This window comes from Prenolepis imparis, unplaced genomic scaffold (genome assembly GCF_030444845.1).
Source record: "Prenolepis imparis isolate NDT839.2.m4 unplaced genomic scaffold, iyPreImpa1.0 SCAF_2, whole genome shotgun sequence".
Classification (NCBI taxonomy): domain Eukaryota; kingdom Metazoa; phylum Arthropoda; class Insecta; order Hymenoptera; family Formicidae; genus Prenolepis; species Prenolepis imparis.
The window spans coordinates 18,120,265-18,142,470 of NW_028141160.1; the positions used below are offsets into that span (position 1 = coordinate 18,120,265).

General features: G+C 34.4%; 2 protein-coding genes across 2 annotated transcripts; both read right to left on the reverse strand.

The window, feature by feature from the left end:
* Positions 1 to 3,476: 3,476 nt before the first annotated feature.
* LOC145932464 (uncharacterized) lies at positions 3,477 to 13,137 on the reverse strand. The gene is made up of 4 exons (XM_083031430.1): positions 13,098 to 13,137; positions 11,949 to 12,007; positions 8,523 to 8,551; positions 3,477 to 7,596 (listed from the first exon to the last, which is right to left on the reverse strand). Exons 2-4 carry the CDS (start codon positions 11,971 to 11,973, stop codon positions 5,272 to 5,274), a joined length of 2,379 nt encoding a protein of 792 aa, XP_082887556.1. The 5' UTR covers positions 11,974 to 12,007; positions 13,098 to 13,137; the 3' UTR covers positions 3,477 to 5,271.
* Positions 13,138 to 19,861: 6,724 nt separating this feature from the next.
* On the reverse strand, positions 19,862 to 21,648 carry LOC145932979 (uncharacterized). The gene is made up of 3 exons (XM_083032217.1): positions 21,573 to 21,648; positions 20,827 to 21,206; positions 19,862 to 20,266 (listed from the first exon to the last, which is right to left on the reverse strand). The coding sequence occupies exons 1-3, from the start codon at positions 21,621 to 21,623 to the stop codon at positions 19,888 to 19,890; spliced, it is 810 nt and encodes a 269-aa protein (XP_082888343.1). The 5' UTR covers positions 21,624 to 21,648; the 3' UTR covers positions 19,862 to 19,887.
* Positions 21,649 to 22,206: the final 558 nt, after the last annotated feature.

Sequence of the window (22,206 nt, forward strand, 5' to 3'; positions counted from 1 at the left end):
ATATAATATGTTGAAAATATTAAAATTGTAATATCTTTTAAATAATATGTTATAATATGTTATCCGCGATTATCCGTGAAAATCAGCTGATAATTGTCAAAAATATTAATTGAGATTAAAATATTATAACATCTTTTTCTAAAAAAGGCATGTTAAGTCGATTCTCGCAAGTATTGTCTATATCTTTTCCGCGATGCTGATTGACTGCGTTTCGATTCGCATTGTGCGTTATATTCGTAACATCGAGAGGCTGTTATCGCGAGGGTTAGTAGTTTAACAGTTTGTTCATCAAAATAAACTTAAATAAAATAATAATATGTTTTAAATAATATGTTGTAGATAATATGTTATAATACTTTAAATTCGATTAATATTTTTTGACAGAAATCAACTGATAACTGTCAAAAATATTAATCGAGTTTAAAGTATTATAACATATTATTTAAAACATATTATTATTTTATTTTATTTTATTTTGTTCAAACTGTCAAACTGTTAACCCTCGCGATGACAGTCTCTCGATGCTACATAACGCACAACATGAATCGAGACAGCCAATCAGCATCGCGGAAAAGAAGCAATAATACTTATGAGAATCGACTTAACATGTCTTTTTTTAGAAAGGGATAAAAAACGTTTTTTTTTTAATAAAAATGTAAAAAAAACTTTTTAATATAATAAAAAGGTACTATATTTTTTAAAGAAACAGTAGCTTTCCAAGTTTGTTAAAGAATTTATATTGAAGAGATGCGAATATCATTATGTGAAATCATCGGACAGTTTATAGAAAGACGAAAGGTATTTTGCATCGCGCAATTTTGTTTATCTTGTATGTAAATTCGAAAACTCAAAAGAGCATTGATCCTGTAGCGACGCCATAAGGCAAATGTTTAGTCTGTGATTTGAAAAATTTACAAATGCAAAATACATTGCCTTAATCGAACACCCCGTAATGCATGATTATTTGTGCAATTTACAATCTACAGAAATTACATAAATCGCCTTGCGATATTGGCCGCGTCATCTGCTGCCGTTTTTCGTCCTATTTCTCGTGACAGCGAGTTTCATCGTCCGTATCGTATCACGGAGATGCAATAATGCATCTCGGTAGTTGAAGAGCTGACAAATTTCGTCATCGCTGCATCGCCGCGTGCTCCATCGAGCGATACCCTGTATAAGGTATACGCATCTCGAGGCGGCAGGCAAATTACAAAAAGATTACATTTTGAGTATGTACGCGGTTATTATGCAACAGGAGAATATTAATTCTTAAAATTACAATTTACCATTAACGTGCGTTGCACTGCAAAATTACACGCTAATATTTTTCATTTTAAGCTCGTAAATCACTCGCGCGCAATGATATCCTCTCTTAAATTCTCTTCTCGACAAAACTGAAAGGAACATTTATTTTTTTCTTATTTTATAATTTTTATACGTGTTTATCTCACTGTAAAGATAAAAGTGAGATTTCTGTTTAAATTATTCTATAGTTTGCGAAACTCTACTTCCACAATATATATATATATTTCGTTTATTTTTATGTAATTAATTTTATATGAATATGCTAAAGAATATTTTGTACAGAATAACAAATCGTGTTATTTGTAAAAGTATCTTTATTCTTCTGATATAATCATCTTTGAATAGAACTTGCTTGACTGATTCGTTAATTATTCGCATTATGCATAAGTGAGCTCAATTACGTATGCCAATTAAGTACACATACGGTAATGATGATCTTAAGAGAGAAATACGAACGATAATAGAGGCAGCATATATCTATGTATCTATCGTGCAACGAAAATAGTCAACGTTACGTGCCTGTAGCGAAATTGGTACCAGCTGAAAAAGGTCGTAAGTCAGATGTGTTAACAGGTGATCCGTCACTGCGGTCGTTCTGAATGCTCCACTTTTGCGAGCCAGGATGGTTCGCATGCCATCCAAGGTTGCCTTGCGTCATGGACTGGTAATTTCCAGGCAGAGTTTTGCGCGCGCGCGGCGCCTTCTCATTAATTTCCACATTTTTCACACGACCGTCCGCCTTGCGGTTTGCACCAAATAAGAGCGAGACCGTTTGCGGATACGATATATCCGGCGGGACCTTCGTCGTAGCACGTTGACGAAACAAAATCCACATTTCGCACTGGATTCATTCATTATGTATTCATGCAAAGTGATTCATAATGTATTAAGTATACGTTATACATTTTTAATCCGCTTTTATCTTGTAATATTTTGATTAGTTCTTAATGTGTAACAGGAAGAAGATTTACTTGGCACACACATTACCAGGAAATATGTTGATGATAGATTTCCTAATAAATTTTAATTTTGTCTAGAAAATATATTTGACGAGAAAGAATATATATTTAATTTAATTTTAATTATGTAACATTACATTTGTAATATTAATAGTTGCCGTGAAAAAACGCTTCTTAATATTACAAGTGAATTTGATTGTCTTTTATCTCTGAAACTATAAAATGAGTTTATAGCAGTATTTATAACAATAAAGCAACTTGTGTAATGTGCATCATTTAATTAATGTTAAATTGATCGTTTAATGTTAAAATCTGCGGCTTACATTTCGCAGTTACGATTCGAGATTTTATCGTTTCTAGTTATCGTTATCAAATCATTTATAACGTAAATTTGCCGCAATATGCAATACGTTTGCGATGCAGCAATGCACACAAATTACGTTTCTAATTTGCGCATCTTGTTAATTAGCCATTGACCTTTGTTATCTTGCTCGAAGGCACGTTTTCCAGACCAAAGTTTAATTGGTCCTGCGTATAACTCCTTTCATTACAAACTACAACAGCGGACGCCCGATTATTCGTGCGATAACACCAGTAGAATCACTGTGCTATTTCGAAGATGTACCGATTACATACGACTCGCAATACGCTTTACGCGAATATCTATTATTTTCATCCTGACACCCCTCGCGCGATGATTAAGTGTCATTTTTCCCTCTCTCGACGCTGTCACGTAGCGCTTGAAACAATCCGACAAGAGCGATGTGAATAGCAGGATGAGATATTTCTTATGACCCAGTTACCTATGTCAGACAATTTAAGACGCGTGAACGAACCGCAGAATATACGTTCTCGCAACGTTTATCTAATGTAACGTCACTGCCATGGGAATCCGCAAAATCATTTGCTCGTCGAATGACTTAGGCCTCATCCCATCCCCGTCAAGAAGAGAAGAGCCTCGCTCGCGTTGCGAAATACACGCAACTATAAATCGCGAAACGATGATCGCACGTAGGCCGCGTATACGAATTTATGTAACCTCCCCCGACGCGCGAACAATTTGAGATGACTAATTATAGTAATGAGGGGAAAGGGAAAGGCAATATGTAGTAACGCGTGTGTAGTTACTCGTCTTGTGCGGGTTTCAGTAACCCGCGCGGGACCTAATACTGAATAGAGACAACATAATTCTTGCAAAGGTGTTTCCTTTATTTCGCGCATTAAATATACATAATGGCATCCCACGTAGGAGTCTCAAACCATTGTTATAAAAATATAGATATATGTATATATATATAATATATAATTATGTCATGCAATGCTTAATTATATATGATAATGATGTTTTTTTTTCTTTTTTTTTTTCCCAAAAGGAATCGGACTCTCGCCGCTTCGTTAGAGTGATTAATTAATAACGCATAGTTTTAATACGCACTATTTTATCAGACAGTTGTTGAAAAATAATTATGGCGCTTTTTCTTACAATTAATAAAAATTAAAAAGATAAAGAGCTATCAAATTTTTGCCATAATTTACTTATAATATTGTAAAACGCTTCTGCTTTAAAATTTTATTCTTGAAATTTCTTATATGACATTCTTATAAAAAATACACATTTGTATTTAAATATATTATAAGTCTTATAAATTATTCACTAAGATATGTCTGTGTGTGCTGCTTATAATCCTACAAATATAATCTATTGCAGCTCAAATTATATTAACAGAATAAATCATTATAAATGTAATTTATACGTTTTATGATCAACAATTTTGTGTTTTGCAGAAATGTTGTGTTATGTATAAATATATTTATAACTCTGTTAAAATTGTATTATTATGACACTTCGCGTAAGGCATAATTGCCTTAAAGTATGAAACTATAAATTTGATTTCACGTGTTTGATTACATTTAATAAATTCTTATTTTTCGAACCGTAACAAAAATATCGATATCCGCATGACGCCCGATTCAGTTCTTTTGATCGTAATATTCATATTTGTATTAAAGCTGAATAAATAAATATGTCGCGTTTTATAATACTTACAATAAAGCTGCATGTATTCAACGTTAATGTTTTTTTTAAATTCTGATACATATTGATCGATAAAATTACAGTAATATAATAATGATAATATTAATATAATAATTACATTGGTAACTAATAATATTAATATTACTATTAATAATAGTGTAAATTAATAATAATGTTTTTACTTTCATATGAGAATATAAAATTCCATGTAAGAATATAAAATTCGATAGCTCATTAATGTTTACTTTATAATATAGTTGTAGAAAGATTTACATAACAATAAATCGAAAAGAATCAAAATGTTTAATACTTCTAGTCACGGTTAATAAGATTTGATTGGACAACGACGAATACATTCAGCGTAATATCTTAATATTATTCATAATTTCATCATAAGGTTTCCATTAAGTACTTCTCTTTAATGTAATGTGATATTCAAAATTCAGACCATTTTCGCATGAATCGTGATACATTGTTGTTTATTTTTAATAAAAGATAAATAAATTTCTGTAGATAATATATTAGGAAGATATTATAGTTATAAATATTTCAAAATATTATGAAGATTATATTATAAAGATACGATTTTATAAGCTTCTTTATAAAGTTTTCTGCATATTCTGTTAATAACTATGTAAATAAACTAAAAATTTGTGATTATTAGTAAAATATAAAAAATATATGATATAATATATATTACACATACATATATATATATTTTTTAATAAATATATTTTACTAATAAAAAAAATTAATTGGGACAATAGCAACAATGTAAATTTTTAATTTTTAATTGAGTATGTGGAAACCTTAGGATAAGTAAACGCGTATGCAAAATTTCTTTATATGTTAAAGTGAATGCAATACGAATAATCGATACCTAAAACTGTACGCTCGTATTTACACATTTCATCCAACATTAACAACGATGAGAATCGTCGTTAGATATTGGCTGGAAGTTTAGCTTCACAATTATCCAATCCGCGGTGGCAAGTACTCACGATCCGGCTTCGGAGGGAATGGTGAACTCGTCCCGATGCCTGGTTCTGTAGGTCCGCCTGGTCCACTTGGGAATGACGGACCGCTTGGTCTACCACTGGGATATCCGCCTGGTCCACTAGGTCCTTGTGGACGACCACTCGGTGTACCTGGACCTGGGTAGCCTTGCGGTCCATTAGGTCCTTGAGGCTGGCCACTGGGATATCCTGGAGATGGTCCGCCTGGATAACCGCCGGGACGGCTAGGTTCTTGCGGTCTCGTCGAGGGTCCAGAAGGACCAGAAGGTCCCTGTAATCTTCTGGGATAGCTTGGCTCGCCTGGTCCTTGAGGTCCTTGAGGTCCTTGAGGTCCTTGAGGCCCTTGAGGTCCTTGAGGTCCTGATGGTCCTTGAGGTCCTGATGGTCCGGCAGGCGGACTTAAATACCCAGGTCCTGGTCGACCAGATGGACCTTGTGGTCCTGGACCTCCCGGTCGTCCCGGAAAACCGTTTGTTCCTGGACCCGTTGGTCCTTGAGGACCGCTTGGATAACCGCCTGGTCCAGTTGGTCCTGACGGACCTGAAGGACCTCCTGGATATCTACCTGGTCCCGACGGGCCTGAAGGCCCTCCTGGATATGTACTTGGTCCTGGTGGGCCTTGAGGTTCTCCTGGATATTCGTCTGCTCTCGATGGACCTTGAGGTTCTCCTGGATAACCTGGAGCACGTTGAGGGCCTCCTGGATAACCACCTGGCCCACTCGGACCAGGAGCACTTGGACCACCAGGGCCTCCCGGGTATGTAGTAAGTCCTGAAGGTCCTAAAGGTCTTTCAGTGCCGGGTCTTTGAGCAGGTGCTCCCATAATAGTATAGTCATAAAGGTTTTCATTCAAATAGTAAAGACTTGATGCGGAGTTGCAGTCAAATTGATTCCACCATACACAGACGAAGAATTGCTGATGGAAAATAGTTCCATTCGGACAAAGAAAATCGAAGGTTCTATTATTGGCACATATATGAAAAACTTGGCACTGGGCTTCCACGTCAGCATAATAACCAGGAAATTGTTGCGCATCGCAACGAAAACCGGTCTCCGGAATTTCACTGTATATAGGATAATCGCGACCAGGCTCGCCGGGAATAGCCGAGTAATCACCTTCATCGTACGTTCCCTCATCACCATGAGTATATTCCCCAGGTCCTCTGTGTTCTCCAGGTCCTCCTACTGGAGGGCCAGCACTTGGTCCACCCGGAAATCCTTCTGGCCCTTGCGGACTTGGTCTACCTGGAAAACCTTCTGGTCCTTGCGGACCTGGTCCACCTTGAAATCTTCTTGGTTCTTGTGTACTTGGTCCACCAGGAAATTCTCCTGGTCTTTGCGCACTTGGTCGACCTGGAAATCCTCCTGGTCCTTGCGACCCTGGGCCTCTTGGATACCCTTCTGATTCTTGTGGGCCTGGGGCACCAGGATAGCCGCCCGGGCCTTGCGGACTTGGCCCACTTGGGTAGCTTTCCGGTCTTTGCGAGCTTGGTCCACTTGGATAGCCTCCTGGTCTCGGTCCTTCTGGTCTACCACTAGGATAACCTCTGGTAGATGTTTCACCGGGACCTTGCTGACCTCTAGGTCCTTGAGGGCCACCCGGTCCTGGGTATCCACTTGGTCCCTGAGGACTTGGACCACCACCAGGTCTCTGAGCACCTCCTGGATAACCGGCGCTTGGTCCTCCACTAGGATATCCACTTCCCGGACCACTAGGCCTCTGTATTCCACCGGGATATCCTCCATTTGGTCCTTGTCCACTCGGTCGTGCACCAGGACTTTCTGCTTGTCCACTCGGATATCCGGAAGGTCTTTGTCCACCTGAAAAATCGCCTGGTGCTTGCCCATTAGGCCTGCCACCAGGATATCCAGTACTTGGCCCTGTTGGAAATCCTCCTGGTCGTGCACCCGGCCCGGTTGGTGCACCTGGCCCGCCAGATGGATACCCACCTGGACCTGTTCCAGGTCTGCCTTCACCGCTTGGAAATGAAATGGAAGGCCGTTCCCTAGGATATCCCGCGGAAGGCCCTTGGCCGGAAGGAAATCCAGGTTGTTGTCCAGCTGGTTGTGTACTGCTTGGACGGCCTCCTGGAAATCCTGACGGTCCTGATGGACCAGATGGATAACCATTCGGTCTTCCTGGTTCTCTGGGTCCGCCTGGACCAGATGGTCCACCGGATGTACTTGGAAATTCTCCTCCTGGTTTTGCGCCAGGACCTCCTCCTGGGCCACCTGGTATAAGCGGACTTGTTGGTCTGGGATAATTATATCCCTCGTCAGCCTATTATTAAACACATGTAAAAAATATATATTAAAATCAAAGCGAGAGAGGCAATAAAAAAAGCAAGAATACAATATTAAAGAAATTTATTATTAGTTGCGTACTTTAAAAAAAAATTATTATATAAAAAAAAATTATAAAATTTTATGTAAAAATTATAATATCTAATTAATCAATTCAATTAAAATCAGGCTTAAAAAGAACTATAAATGGAGAAGAGAATCACATCCTTTATATACATTTAAATGAATTTTATTTTAATAGAAAATTAATTGCATTGTTAAAAAAATTCATTAATTTAAAATTGTATGGCATAATTGCACATGTTAAAGTTAAATTGATATTTAACTTTAACAAATTGATATTTTAATTAAAATATAATTAATATTAATGATTTTATTAATTCAGTATATTGTTCTCCGTTTTGTACACATTATATTTTAATCAGGTAACGTTTTATCTATTGCTGGGATTACGATACCCTTGAATGATTAAGTATATCAGATTTATAAATTGTATATAAATGATATCATGCTAGAATCGTGCTCGGAAAAAAATATTCAAAGGAGCGTCTTCGTATTCTCGATTATTGTGATTGTTATGATGTTACAACAATACAGTCACGACCGATTAATATGAGAATACTTAAATTTGCGCAATCAAAAATGTTATTTCGCAACGTGGGAAAGAAGATATATATATATTGATCGAGAAAAATTAAATTAGCTCGTATATAATTTATATAATTTATATGGATTTTAATGCATCACACTTTTATAACAGCAATACAAGAATAGTTTGAACTCACACAGATTAAAAAATTAAATTAATCGCGAAAAATTATAAATTTTTTTTATCTAAAAAATGCTTTATTGTATAGGTTTTATTAATGACATAATATCTGTTTATGAGCGGAAGCAACTTACCAGAGCTGAACGAGCGACAGCCAGCAAGGCTGAAACAGATACAAACAAGACAGCATTATTTTCGGGCATGTACCTTGACGAATTGCATGTTCTCTATTTGGCACAGTTATATATTACGACAGCTCATTACAAATCCATCACGAGAAGAATTTTTATTATCACATCAATTATCTCAAGCGCTAAAGGCTTTTATGCTGTCGACGTTACCGCCAGTAATTCGTCGCAATGACGAGAGATTGCGTGCACAAGTCCCACAGAAGAGAAATGTGTCTTGAAAAATCTCTGACATAACTTCCCGTCTAATTAATTAAGAAGCATTGTCGAGCGCGCTTAGAGCGTAGGCGCAAAGAAGCTGAGTTCTTCGCACGCTTGGCGGTAAATCACATCAAAAAGCATAAATGAAGAGAGACAAGTGCGAAAAAAAAGAATCGCGCATATAAGAAAAAAACAGAAAAAAGAAAGATAAAGAAATAGAGAGAGAGAGAGAGAAAAATAAAGAGAGAAAGAAAGAGAAAGAGAAAGAGAGAAGCGAGCAGCACGAATAGAGGGGTTCAGAAATGCATGTGGTGTTCCACGAGAATTGTAGACTCTCGTTTTCGCAATGACACCGTCATGCTGGTCCGCGGATCACGCAAGCTACTTGTTAAGCAGATACAAAAATCTGGTTCTTAGGGGCATGCGAAGAGATCCAGATTACAATCTCGAGCTCTATGAAAGTTTAGAAGAATGATTCCTCGGATAAAAAAAATAATCAAGTCGATTATATTAAAATTATGATAAAAAAAAAGAGGTTTATTCTAACGTACAATTGGTCTTGGATACTTTTTGCTTTTCAAGTAAATCCTGATTATGAATTATAAAATAAGATACGCTATTAATATATATTCACCTAATCTCTTGCAACATGTAATAAGACCAAAAATATAATTATCGAAAATAACTGTAATGAATGGTGTAAAATATATAAAAAAAATAGCAAAGTGAATTATAAATATCTTGATTAATTTTCTTCCTGTTATTGCGATGAATATTGTTCATGATTAATAACTGTAATTATTAAACGATTCTGATACTTACTCCCGGAGCCGCACAACTTGACGTTGATAAATTAAGATTTAATGGTGACTTTACTTTGATGTAGACGTATGTAACTTAGTAAATACGATAGACATGACCTCTATGGCTCAAATAATATCACTGTCATAGAAGATCATGAGTAATTTAGAAAATTATTTCGTGTCGTGAGTTAAATGCTTTGCTTCCGCATTGAATAATCTATGAATTCAAATATATTGAACTGAATAGATTAGCTGTAAATTAATGAATTTATTTTTGATTAATTATTTGAATAACAAAGTATATAATGCGACAAAGTTATTGTAAAATAAATTACGTTTATGATGACAAAAGTAATTATATAGCAATAAAATATAATTTATGACTACATTTGTCATATTTAAAGACATACAAATTTCTTCATAATGTTTATCTCTACAAAATTATCAATAAAATTTTTTTCTAGACTCAATTATGTATGGAAGCATAAATTTTGCTTTGCAACAGTTCCTTTTCATTAATTTTTTTTTCAATTTTATTGGGTTATATAATTGCATCAAACACGATTAAAAACAGAAGAAATATTTTATAATCATATACGAATATATATATGTATATGAAAATCTTTTTTCATTTCTATATTTCTATATTTATAAATAATTTTATGGAGTTTCTCCTCTATCTTCATTAATTTTCATACTACGCATAATTTGAGCAAAAGACTATTTCAAGCAACAATATTGCCGTACCATTATTCGTACATCTTCCTGTTGCCGGTTGATAGCCTCGGTTTTGGTTACCTCGAAACAATGGGGCGGAGATCAAGATGCAGCCCGATCCTCGCGTGATCTAAGAAGATAATCCGAGCACGATACTCGATGCATCGTTCGAGAGGATCTTTGACCGTTACGTGGTTACACTAGCGTTGCACGATCGCGTCAGAATATTGACGTAACTTGCCCGAAGGGAGCTCTGCGGCGGAAATAGCTTAACCCTTCCTTGTCTATTTCTTCGCACCACGAATTTTTCATATTTAACATTTTCATAAAAGAAAAAAATATTACATTTGTTAGATACAGCAATGCACGTTAAAGTCTCTACTTTAATTATCTTCTGTTTCAGAAGATGTGCCAGAAGATGATTTTAGTACAGATTAATATGATTTTTCTATGAAACCGAAAATTTCTCGACTGCAATATTTATTATTTTATTTTAAAAAGTTAGAGAAGTTTGTCTTATAGTTGCAAATAAATTTGTCTTTTTTTTTTACTTTCCGAATATTTGCCTTCCTCATCCATCTTTAGATGGTGTCCATTTTTAAGATTCGTAAGAAAAGGGAAGGCGATAGCAATTGCGTTAACACGGTACGCTGCATACACTTGACCTTTATTTTAAGTAAGGATGATCGTAACCGTAAAGGGTGACCCCGTAATACGTAAAAGTGCGCTGGAACAATACCAGTCAGCGGCGCACTGGCTTATCTCTAATTCGTTTTAATTAGAGGATGTTACGAAAAAATGTTTTGTAGACCTTGCGCGAAGCTATCGAAATTTAAAATTCGTCTGGACCGTAACACCGTGATCAAAACCGAGACGTTGAAAGCGTTATGAATTATGAGAATCACGTTTCCATTCTAATAAATATTATTCAAAGTAATCCACAACGATTCAAAATCATGTAGGTATGCAAAATTTAATAACATCTTAATTTATACGAAATGAATATCTTTTTTATACAAGAAGAAGAATATATATAATCTCTGTTCTTCATTTACTAACAGAGTATATAAAATAACATGCATTTAGTTGAAAATGTTTTCATACTGACACGTTCACGACTACGTAATCGTTCATACATGCACATTTTTCCCTGCTTTTCTACATTTTTCTCTAATGATTCGCGCTACGCAGACAAGATACAAGCATTGTCAAAGAATACCATACGATTGCGTGACGAGTGATGGTGTATATGAGAGCTTATACGGCACGATAATTCGATGAACGGAAAGTAAAGTTAGTATAGGATTGCTTAACAATTGCTTGGAAACTTTTCATCTTCTTCGATTATCGAGACGAAGGTTATACTTGACGTTGGGACACGTCACAAATTGCGAACTTTCTTTTCTCTATTCTCGACACTGCAATCTTTGCTAATCTTTCTGTTTTCTCCAGAGAAAAACCGACGGATATTGCCGCGTGACTTCTTGCGTCGGTTTTTTGTTAGTTTTTCTCATGTGCTTATTCGGTCACATGTTAACGTAACAACTCGGTTATTGCATTAGATAATTATATGAAATGTAATTATATAGGATGCAGATGTGATGTGATTAAGTGAATTCAATATCCCCAATCAATATCAATTTGTTCTTACCGATCCAAAACAAGCGTAGCCGCATGTTTGCTGGCGCAAGCACCCTCAAATGGGTGAATCTGAAAAACAAATGCAATTATCGATTAATTTGTTCTATATCCAATATATACATAAATGTTAGGAAAAATAAACATATATTTAGACATTTGTAACAATTTATAAATTTTAAAATTTTATACATATGTATGCGTATGTGTCACAAATTTTATCTAAGAGATACATCTTGGTGTATTCATAAAAAAAATACAATTCATTTTATATACATATATATTTAATTTCTGTTAAAAATACTGTATCATTATAAAGTGTTTTTAAAAATTTTATTATATATAAATAATATAAAATAAGTATAATGAAAAATAATAAAATTAAATCTTTTGTATTATACTTATTAAGTTGCTCAATTTTTTATATAAAAATTAAACAAGAATCAAGAAAAAAAAGAGAAAAAATGTACAAAGAAAATTTATGAATGCACTTTTCTATACGCGTGGAATATGAAAATAATGTAGAAATAATGCATGCTTGTAGGGAGAGAGAGAAAGAAATTTTGAGTTCGACACACTTATGCAAATTTAATAACATAATATTATCACAACAGTGCTGAAGGCAAAAATCTTGATTATTCATGTTGTTCGTGTTGTGAATTTATATTTCGAATATCGATTTTCGGTTAAGTATTTACGTGTTCCGCTTCTATAACTCACGTCGCCTGTTTCTGTATTCTGTGTTCTGTGCTCCGTATATACGGTCTTCGGGGGTTGATGTATTAAATATGTTTGCTAGATAGAAAATACAGAGGATGGAACTTTAAAAGATACGCTCGAATGGAAATCACTGACCGTGTTACTTTAAACACATTGCGATCGTTCCTTGTTCGATTCCCCTCGTGCATTGCGCATGAAGGTTCGGAACCTTCGTCGGGTCATTCGTGCGTGTTATCGGTGCCACGTTGAGATACGCGCACAGGTGCATGAGATAGGAAAAATAGGTGATACCGAACTCAGTTTCTCGGGGCGAACACTTGGATCCGAAGAAGGATCCAATTTGTGCGACAGACGCGCAAGAACTCGCGGAATCGGGCCAGCAAACAAAAAGGCGATCGTCATGTCTTAGGGGGATGAAATGGTGTCGTGTGCAGAGACTCACCCAACCGATCCGTACGTGCAAAACACACCGCAGTGCTGAGGTAAGTCGAGACAGTGACTGATGGTGGAAGTTACTTCGTCGGCATATATATCCTTGGATAGCACCCCGAGTGCTGATACGCCCCCACCAGGGATGCTCCGGCGCTCATCTTTCGACCTCCTCCAGATCGAGCCCCCTTTTTTTCCTCTGTTCCTTGGGATGCGAGGTGGGGAATCGCGTGAAACCGCGAATAGCGATGGGATTGATCCTTTCGTTCTGGAAATCATAGGAGAGACGAGGATGCTGCCTTCGCACTCTTTGACCTTTCGCCTATCAAATTTTAGGAAAAGTGTATCATATAATTTCTCGTTACTATATTACAATGAAGGATTGCTCAATCACAGTTTATGTGCTAATAGAAAAGGTAATCTAAATCTAAGATGCAACATCTTTTTTATTTTTGAATGGATGCTTTAAAATTTCTATATACATAACATAATAACATCCTAGTAATAATTTACACGACACGTATACTATAAATATTTATTAAATATTTAATTATTTTATACATAATTATGTAAGAAATTTATAATAAAAAGTATATGAGCCATGCCTAAAGTAAGAATGCCGGATGTAATCTGGACCTCTTCGAATCTCTCCTCAGTGATTATCTAAAGTAAATATTGGCAGGTTAGATCCAAAATAGCGGGGATAGATCTAGCTCTCTCATCACTATCCATAAGCGGTACAGTATCCGTAAAACGACCTCACGACGCAAGTGACCTGCTGCGGGGCCGAAGGGGGCCTCCTCTAGAGGGGGGTTCTGAACGGGGAATCTCGCGAAGATGAGCAGCTCGTGGGAGGCCGGGGTTAGTGAAAGTGAAATACTGCAAGTAGAGTAACGTCTACTGAAGTGCCGTGTATTTCACGTTGCTCTAGCCCACGGTGAGGATCATCGTAGAAGAGGAAGATCGTGAAGATGTCTTTGCATCTTGATTCACTTGTTTACTTCGGTAAAAAAGAGATACACGTCACTATCGTGATTATCTTTTAATTGGAGCTCGAAATTTACATTTTGCCTCTCTTTTATTAATTGATAAATATAAGTAAATCAAATAAGGAGTAGAAAAAAAGAAAGAAATTATATTGTTAAACATATATTTTTCTCTTTCTCTTTTATTTTTTTAGGAATATTTCTATGCAAATTCATGATAGACTGTGAAAAACATATTATCAGTACAATATAGCGTAATCTTTGAAAACAGAATTAACATTGACAGCATTTTTCAACTGTGCTCATCAGTTTTATCTAGATTATATCTGGAATAAATTAAAATATAAAATACAATATTATATATTTTTAATGTTATATTAACTGTATAATCAATATTATATTAACATTTTTATTATGATATTTTTAATGTTATATTTAATATTTATTCTCCGAAATGAGATTATCATTAAATATAAAATAAGAAATCTGTAAAAAAGATTTTCACCCGATTTTATTAGCAAATAATGCTTATTAATAATCTTCTTTTATTATAGTATAAAATATAGTATAAATTACAATTATAACAATTATTTTTTTGTTTTTATAAAATTTAGAATAATATATATAATATATTAATAATTTTAATAAAAGCTCTATATAAAAAGAATTGTGTGTGTGTGTGTGTGCAAAATACAGTACCAAAGATTTTACAAAAAAGAAAGATTTTTACAAAATTTCTTCTTCATTTATTACTAACTTATATACAACAATGTTTTTAAAAATTTTATTGCATTCCATAATTTTATTCCATAAGTAATTGAAGTAATTGTATATGTAAAGCTGTGTACGATTGTTTCTACCTCTGAACTTTTGCCTCTGATCAAAGAGAGATGTGTTCCCTAATAAATAATACATGATATCGGAAAAACTGTAGAGAATAATACCCTTCGACATAGAAAAGATCATAGACGCTCCTGCAACGCAAATAATCTTTTGCTTTGTTTTACATACGAGATGTCGGGGCTATTCTCCAAGGAATCATTAGAAGGGCAGAGTAGAACAGACTAGTTTTTTTCAGACTTTGTAATAGAAAAATAAAAGAGCAAGTTAAATTTAATGATAAATTTAGATTACTCTGCGCAAAATGCGCCAAGGATTTCTATTACGTAATTGTGAAAATTAATTAAAACATTAAACAATAAACTTAAATTAACACACAAAATCTCTTAAACAGAAATTAATTAAGGAAAGATTTATGCTATTTATTAAAAATATATAAAATAATTTAAAGCAATTACTTTGTGTTATATGCATGTATCTTGAAAAAAAATCGATCGGTTCAATTTATTATTATCTTTTCGACGAATTTTTAGAAGACCTACTTTCGTTCGGCTAATCTCTCATATGGCCTCCCCGCAGGATGACGCAGCGCGCTCCTCGTCAAAGGACGGGCGCTTCGTTTCAGATTCATAATCGGCCTGCATCATCGCGTAATCATCATCGGACGTTCATAGTGACAAGACGTGTCTTCGCATGTCTTCCTCTTCGGGGCTTTCACCGCAGAGTGCGAGTTACTGCATCGCGCGTGGGCGGCATAATAAAGATTGTCGGCGCGTATCTCACACATCTGTGAGACAAAACCGGGCATCAATATCGATAGCGCTTCTCGCGCGCGATTCTACGTAATCCCCCGCATACGAGCTGATTTATTCTTAATCCTCTCGTATAATGTCATTCACATACGTGTTGACATCAAGTTAGCAGCGATCAGAATCGACGAGTCCTGGAACGATGGCATCTCGATATACAGCTATTTGCTAACTTACCTATTATTATGCGGATGGGGATAGGATTTCAGTTTATAAAACCTCGAGGATTCTCGATACGAGCCCCTAAGGCGAATACCCCTGATGGCCCCTTCTATTACTTCGATTCCTTGCCTGTACTATAAAAACCAGTTTAGATGCATTGAATGTTACACCATCATCAAATGCTTGTAACTGCGTGGAAATCAATTGCTTGTAATAGGTCGTAAATTTAGAAATTAGTTTATACAATTATCTGTTTAGTAATAATCCTGTTTTTTTAAAAGCATTTCACTATCACACATAATGGAAAACTGTTAAACAAAAACTGCTATTCTGTCTAAACTTTAGAATTAGAATTTCAAAATTATTTATATATATGTGTAATTATTATACATATATGTGATTTCTAACTCATATTGAAATAAATCTTAAAATTCGCGAATATGTTAGAAGTATTATTTTTATTTTTATCAAACAATATCGATAAAGCTTGCGATATTTATAAATGATCCAAGCGTCTAGTGTAGAAAGGCTCCAATCGTATTAGCTAGCTCGTCTTTTCTAAGATCCATCTGCGATTTAATACGATTGCGATAATCACTTACGCATTGCAAAATCCATCCATTCCTCTAGAACTAATCGTTAATGAAGTTTGCGATTGGATGTATCAGAACTCATCTATTTTATGAATATTTTAAGAATTCTTTAACATTTGTGATATATAATTATAATAAACACTTTTAATATCATAAAACAAAAAATTTATTATCATTATAATAATTTATTGCAATGGTGTCCAATGCATTCGTCACTCGCCGCTATGACGAATATGATCTTATTGTAGCGAATGTATGAATATATATATATATATATATATATATATATATATATACACATATATATGAATTAATTATAATTTTTAAATTATATTTACACACATACATACAAATAAAACATATATAATAATATGTTCACAGCAGAAAGAAATTGAATTTCAGGACTAAAAAGAAAAAACCTTTCAAAATATTACATTAAAAAAAGATTCTTTGTTTGTGACATTATTTCTATTAATATTCATATCTTTTTGATAAAAGTTTTATATTTTTTTCTTTAATATTTGTCTCGTGATAATATGAAAAATACGGAACAAGAAAATCTGTAAATATAATTAGGATGGAATTTCTATATAACACTTCTCCGGAGACGCGGGATATATAATGCTCATCCGTGATAATTACATCAAATTTGTTCTCACGCGCGCGAAACTTCAATCGTACTTTCCACGCTGCACTTGGTTCCCTCGCAAAACATGCTCGGAATGTGTGCGCTCTTATTGTATTATGTATATGTATAACATAGAGACAACTGTCTCACGATTTGCAGTTGAAGCTCTCCCAAGTGAGAAGAAACGGTTAAGTCATTTTGTACCATCGATAAATAATTTCCGCTAGTAAAAAAAGGAGGGGTAATGATCTCCGGCAGACGTTACAAAATCATCAAAGCGATTTATTGCAACAAATCAATCACATTAATCCTTGAAAGAATTACAATTACGACATAATCGTGAGAAAATCTGGAATAAACTTATTATATTATATTCGAATGTCCGCGTTGCCATTAAATTTTATCAAAATTAGGGCAAGTAAAGCAGAAAGGTCTGAATTATATCAACAATCGTCTCTTTCTCTTAACAATTGCGTCACATCGGTGACGGATCGTTTGGAATGAAAGACAAGTCGTCCTTGTCATCTTGTATTCTCCTATTCTTTATAATTACTTTATACTGTACCGATCATGCACACACACACACACACACATATCGTGATAATACATATTTTTTGTCGGATTATTATTATCTGAAGTAATTAGGTGTTGATTCAACATTGTAATAATCAAGGAAGAGTGTTGATAATTGAAGTATGTAATAATTGGTGAATTTATACTCAGGAATTCTGTCATATACGTAAGGTAAATACTTAAGAAAAATGTAAAAAATAGAAATAACACCTTTCTCTAATAATATCTTTTTTTATTATATTTTTCTATAAATAACATTCGAATCATTAAAATCGTAAAGGTTGTTGTAGCACGTTAGTATCGACGTTATTTTATTTGCATGAATAAAGCTTTCAATAAAAGAGATCAACAAAAACTAATCTTCGCGCTTTAGCAAAATGTATATTCTGTCATGTTGATCGATTAGATTATTGTAACAAGCATCAAGACAAAATTTCTATAATAGCAATCAAGAATATCTTGATAAAGTCCCTTTACTTGTTAGCTTGTTTTGCATTTCATAACTTTAGAAGCTGATGTTGCTTCACTGTTTGCGCAAATTGTAGTTAACAACTGTCTTTAGCAGCTGTACGTTAAGTTAACTGCCTTTATAAGTTCTATTATACGCGTAGTGTAAAAGATCCTTTGCATATTTCACTGTTCTCTAATGAGAGATTTTTCAAACTACTTTTCCGATCGCGCAGCAAGCATACTTAGTGCGCAATTTCCTGTAAGAACGAGATGTTTAATCAAGGCCATTCTGCTCCATCTTTTTGATTGATGTTATTCAGTATATGCATTTACGTATTTGCGAGAGAATCGTGAATACGTGAATATCACAGTACGGAGAATTCGTGCAACAGGCATATATATACATGTCATAATTGACACACGTCTGTTCCACGTCTACGTTATGTCTGTTCGAAATCTATGAATAGGAGCATTCAAGTTGGGATCCGTGAGAATATAAGACTAAAGGGGATGCGCCTACATCCGTGAATCACGATCGACCTTCGCGCGAACGATCATAAAGGCGCTTTAATCTTGGCTCTCAAGCTCAAGAGATGCAGTGGACAGATATATATTTTAGAAGATCGCGTACCCTCTTGTATCTCACCGAGATCGACACTCATCTGCGAAATCCTCGCTCGCCCCTTTTGCTTTCAGAAATCGGGAAATATCAAAGATGTAGAGAAACAAGAAACACTAAGCCATATCTGCGCTTGCGTCATCGCTTATTCATCGCACGTTTATCGATGATGGGAGAGCCCTTCCTTCGTTCATAAATCGTGATATTATAAGCCGATGTTGTCTTAAATGTAACTCGACTGCATCTATACACCCGCAAAAGTACATGAGAGGATTAAATAGATTGCTCGTGTTGGAGAAATCCGTTTAACGCCAAACAAGGAGAAATCCAAGACGAGAAGTCTATTAGGCATTCAATATTAATTCTCATAATTCGTTGAGTTTTGACGAAATATTAAAATTGCTTGCTATCACAAGCATATAAATTTTATTTATATTTTTTACTTGGTATTTGCGTACGCATGTAGGTATGTGATAATTAATAGCGTGACTAAAAGAATAACAATTTCTCTTATCAAAAATAAATCTGTTTCATAAAATACATCTACATTTTAGATGATTTATAATTAAATTTTAATTCCACACACTAATCAGTTGCAGTTACTTTTAAACATTATCTCGTTTTATATATATATGACTGATTATTTAAAACGATGAAGAGCGAGCTGAAGAGCACGACTCTAGCAAAGCACGATTCTATGTCTGTTAACTGGGGCAAAATTCTAAGGAAAGCAGAATCTTCAAACAGAATTTTGCAAACAGAAGTTTTGTAGTTGTGCAATTACTTAGATTGCTACTCTCTTCCTCTTTCTCTCTCTCTCACACACTTTCTGTTTCCTTATACATCTTATAATTATTTTTCTTAAGAAAAATTATATTAATTTCTAAAGTAGTTTAGAACTACTTTAGTTGTTTTACTATACTCCAAAAATTATAAATTGTTTTCTGAATAAAATATTTCGGTCAAACTGAATTATTTAATAATAACAAAGGAAAGCTTTCTCGAAAATAACGAAAAAATAAAGACAGATTTATAAATTGTACAATTTATCTTTAAAATTGTTTTTATTAATATAATGCTCGCATGTTTAAAATATATTAAATATATATGACATGATGAGCATTATTTATTACGGCATTTTATCTAGTAACGGGATGCAGGTAGGTAAGCGTTAATTGGTTTCGCAAAGTTGTTCCTCGTCGCTTGTTTGCCAAATTCAACACCGGCAGTCGCGGAACTCGGTGAATAGAAATTTCTGTAACGAGTGATCGTATTCGGCAAAGGTTTAGCGGAAAATTTGGATACGTCATGAAGAGGAACAACATAGGATCTCGCAGGTGCTTCATAAAAAAGCTTCTTAGTGAAATACGAATTTTGATCGTAACGAAGCGGAGTGCCGTCTTTGTTCCATCCTCGTTGTCCGCCTTGCCGATTGTATTTATTCCAAGGTCCAGTCTCAATGTTATAGTCACGCCGATAATAATCTCGGAAGAGCTTCTTTTCAGGAGCTACTTTGATGCGTCTTCATTGTGAAAGAGTAGAATAATGATTAACAGCATGTAATAAGTAACAAATAGTGTAAAGAAAGTGTGGGAAAGTAGATAAAATCCAAGTAAAAGGCATCTAAAACTTCTCAGTCGCGTGAGTATTTAAAGCAAGCTTTATGGCACGCGGAAGAAAAAAATTACTAATGTATTTTACATAAATTAAAATTAATAATGTGGTGTTTACATGTTTATGACCATTGGATCCTTTTAGATATCACCACTTAATCAACGGTGAAAATTGAAAGCGGGGGAGTCCGATCATACCTTTCTGCATACGAATGAAAGTGAGAGATGCCTCTATTATTATTACATGGGCCGTGTGTAACTTTTATCGCCTTATTTTATTATGAAATAATTCATAGCGTTGAGGAGAACGTTAAGAGAAATGTTGCCGCAACATTTTTCGTATTTAAGCCCGCGAGAGATAAGAAGATTATGTCCGATTATGCAACCGCATGCGAATACCGTGCGCGGACGTACGGTAGATAGGTAAGGTACGTATTTTGAACAATTCGTTACATAATGCATGGCTCACCTATCAGCTTCCTTCATTGCTTTTGCAACCGCCTCGTTAATGGAGTAGAAACTTTGAGCGCGAGAGCAATCCACGGTGTTCCACCACGCGCAAACCAGTCTCTCCTGATTGAATAACGTACCGTTCGGACAAAGGAATGAGTCCTTACGACCGTCGTGTTGACAGATGTGGAATGCCTGACAGTCAGCCTCAAGGTCAACATAATAGCCCGGATGTCGTTGCTGTTCGCACTCGAATCGCGTCCGCGGAACTTGACGGAAAATCGGATAATCTATCCCAGCTACACCGGGAATTCCATCATCGCTCGATTGATAGTATGGATATTGATAGCCGTATCGTCGGTTGTAAAACAGCCGCGCATTAGGATATCTCTCGTATGCCTAGTATATATATTTTGAGAAATATTACATATTTTGTATATATTTTGACAATTTCATTTAAGATAAATGTTAGAAGTAAATTCTATGTCTCACAATTAGTTTTAATTGACTTTTTTAAATAAAAATGTTTAAAAAAGCACTGATACTTTAAATTATATGCAAAAAAAATTAATTTTTTAAATTAAATGTCACGATTTGAAATAAATGGAATCTTATTTTTGTTCCATTTCGAGCAAATTTTATTTTCAGAGTTTTAATTGATAAGTTTGACTGTCAAATTACATTTGATAAATAAAAATTAAATTAAATAATAATAAATCTCTTGATATTGTGGAATTTTTTATTACAAAAAGATTTTATACGTACTATGCAATTTGCGAAGGTGAACATAAAAATCAAACCAAGTTTAAATTCCATAATCAGTTCTAATCTACTATCTTCAGCTAACAAAGTCGAATCGAAAATGAACTCGGTGTTTATATAGTTCTCGTCTTTATATAGAAATGGATACAAGTATACGAGGTTATTCTTCATTCAAAACGGCGTATCCTTCGATCGAATAGATAAACCGACGAAGGTAATCTGTATTTCAGTAATTAAAAATAACATAACAAAGCAAAGAATTATCTTCATTGATGTGTTCACTGAAAATACAAATCTTGATCTAATCTTACAGGATGTTAAGAATAAGAAATAATCCTGTCAAATTAATATTCGCAATAATTAATTTGAGACATGTCATGCCACTTGGTGCTCAAGTAACATCTTAATTTATATTTTAAATGTATATAATTTTAGTTATATAATTTAATATAATTTATATTTATAATTTCGATTTTTTTCAAATTTAAAATATTCAAAGAACTAGCGGCGATAATTAATTACTTCATAATATTAAAACATTTTATTTTACACTTATACTGCTAAACGCGTTATTTCATCTTTTAAGAAGTTTAAATTATTAGTGAGGATAATTAATTTTTAATAATTTTAAAATCGA

Excerpts from the sequence above, each read along its gene's own strand:
- LOC145932464 (XM_083031430.1), bottom strand. The coding sequence starts at position 11,973 with ATGCGGCTACGCTTGTTTTGGATCG. Across the intron at positions 8,552-11,948 it reads GCTACGCTTGTTTTGGATCG|CCTTGCTGGCTGTCGCTCGT; the intron begins GTAAGAACAAAT and ends TATCTGTTTCAG. Across the intron at positions 7,597-8,522 it reads CTGTCGCTCGTTCAGCTCTG|GCTGACGAGGGATATAATTA; the intron begins GTAAGTTGCTTC and ends GTTTAATAATAG.
- LOC145932979 (XM_083032217.1), bottom strand. The coding sequence starts at position 21,623 with ATGGAATTTAAACTTGGTTTGATTTTTATGTTCACCTTCGCAAATTGC. Across the intron at positions 21,207-21,572 it reads TCACCTTCGCAAATTGCATA|GCATACGAGAGATATCCTAA; the intron begins GTACGTATAAAA and ends TATATATACTAG. Across the intron at positions 20,267-20,826 it reads GCAATGAAGGAAGCTGATAG|ACGCATCAAAGTAGCTCCTG; the intron begins GTGAGCCATGCA and ends TTCACAATGAAG.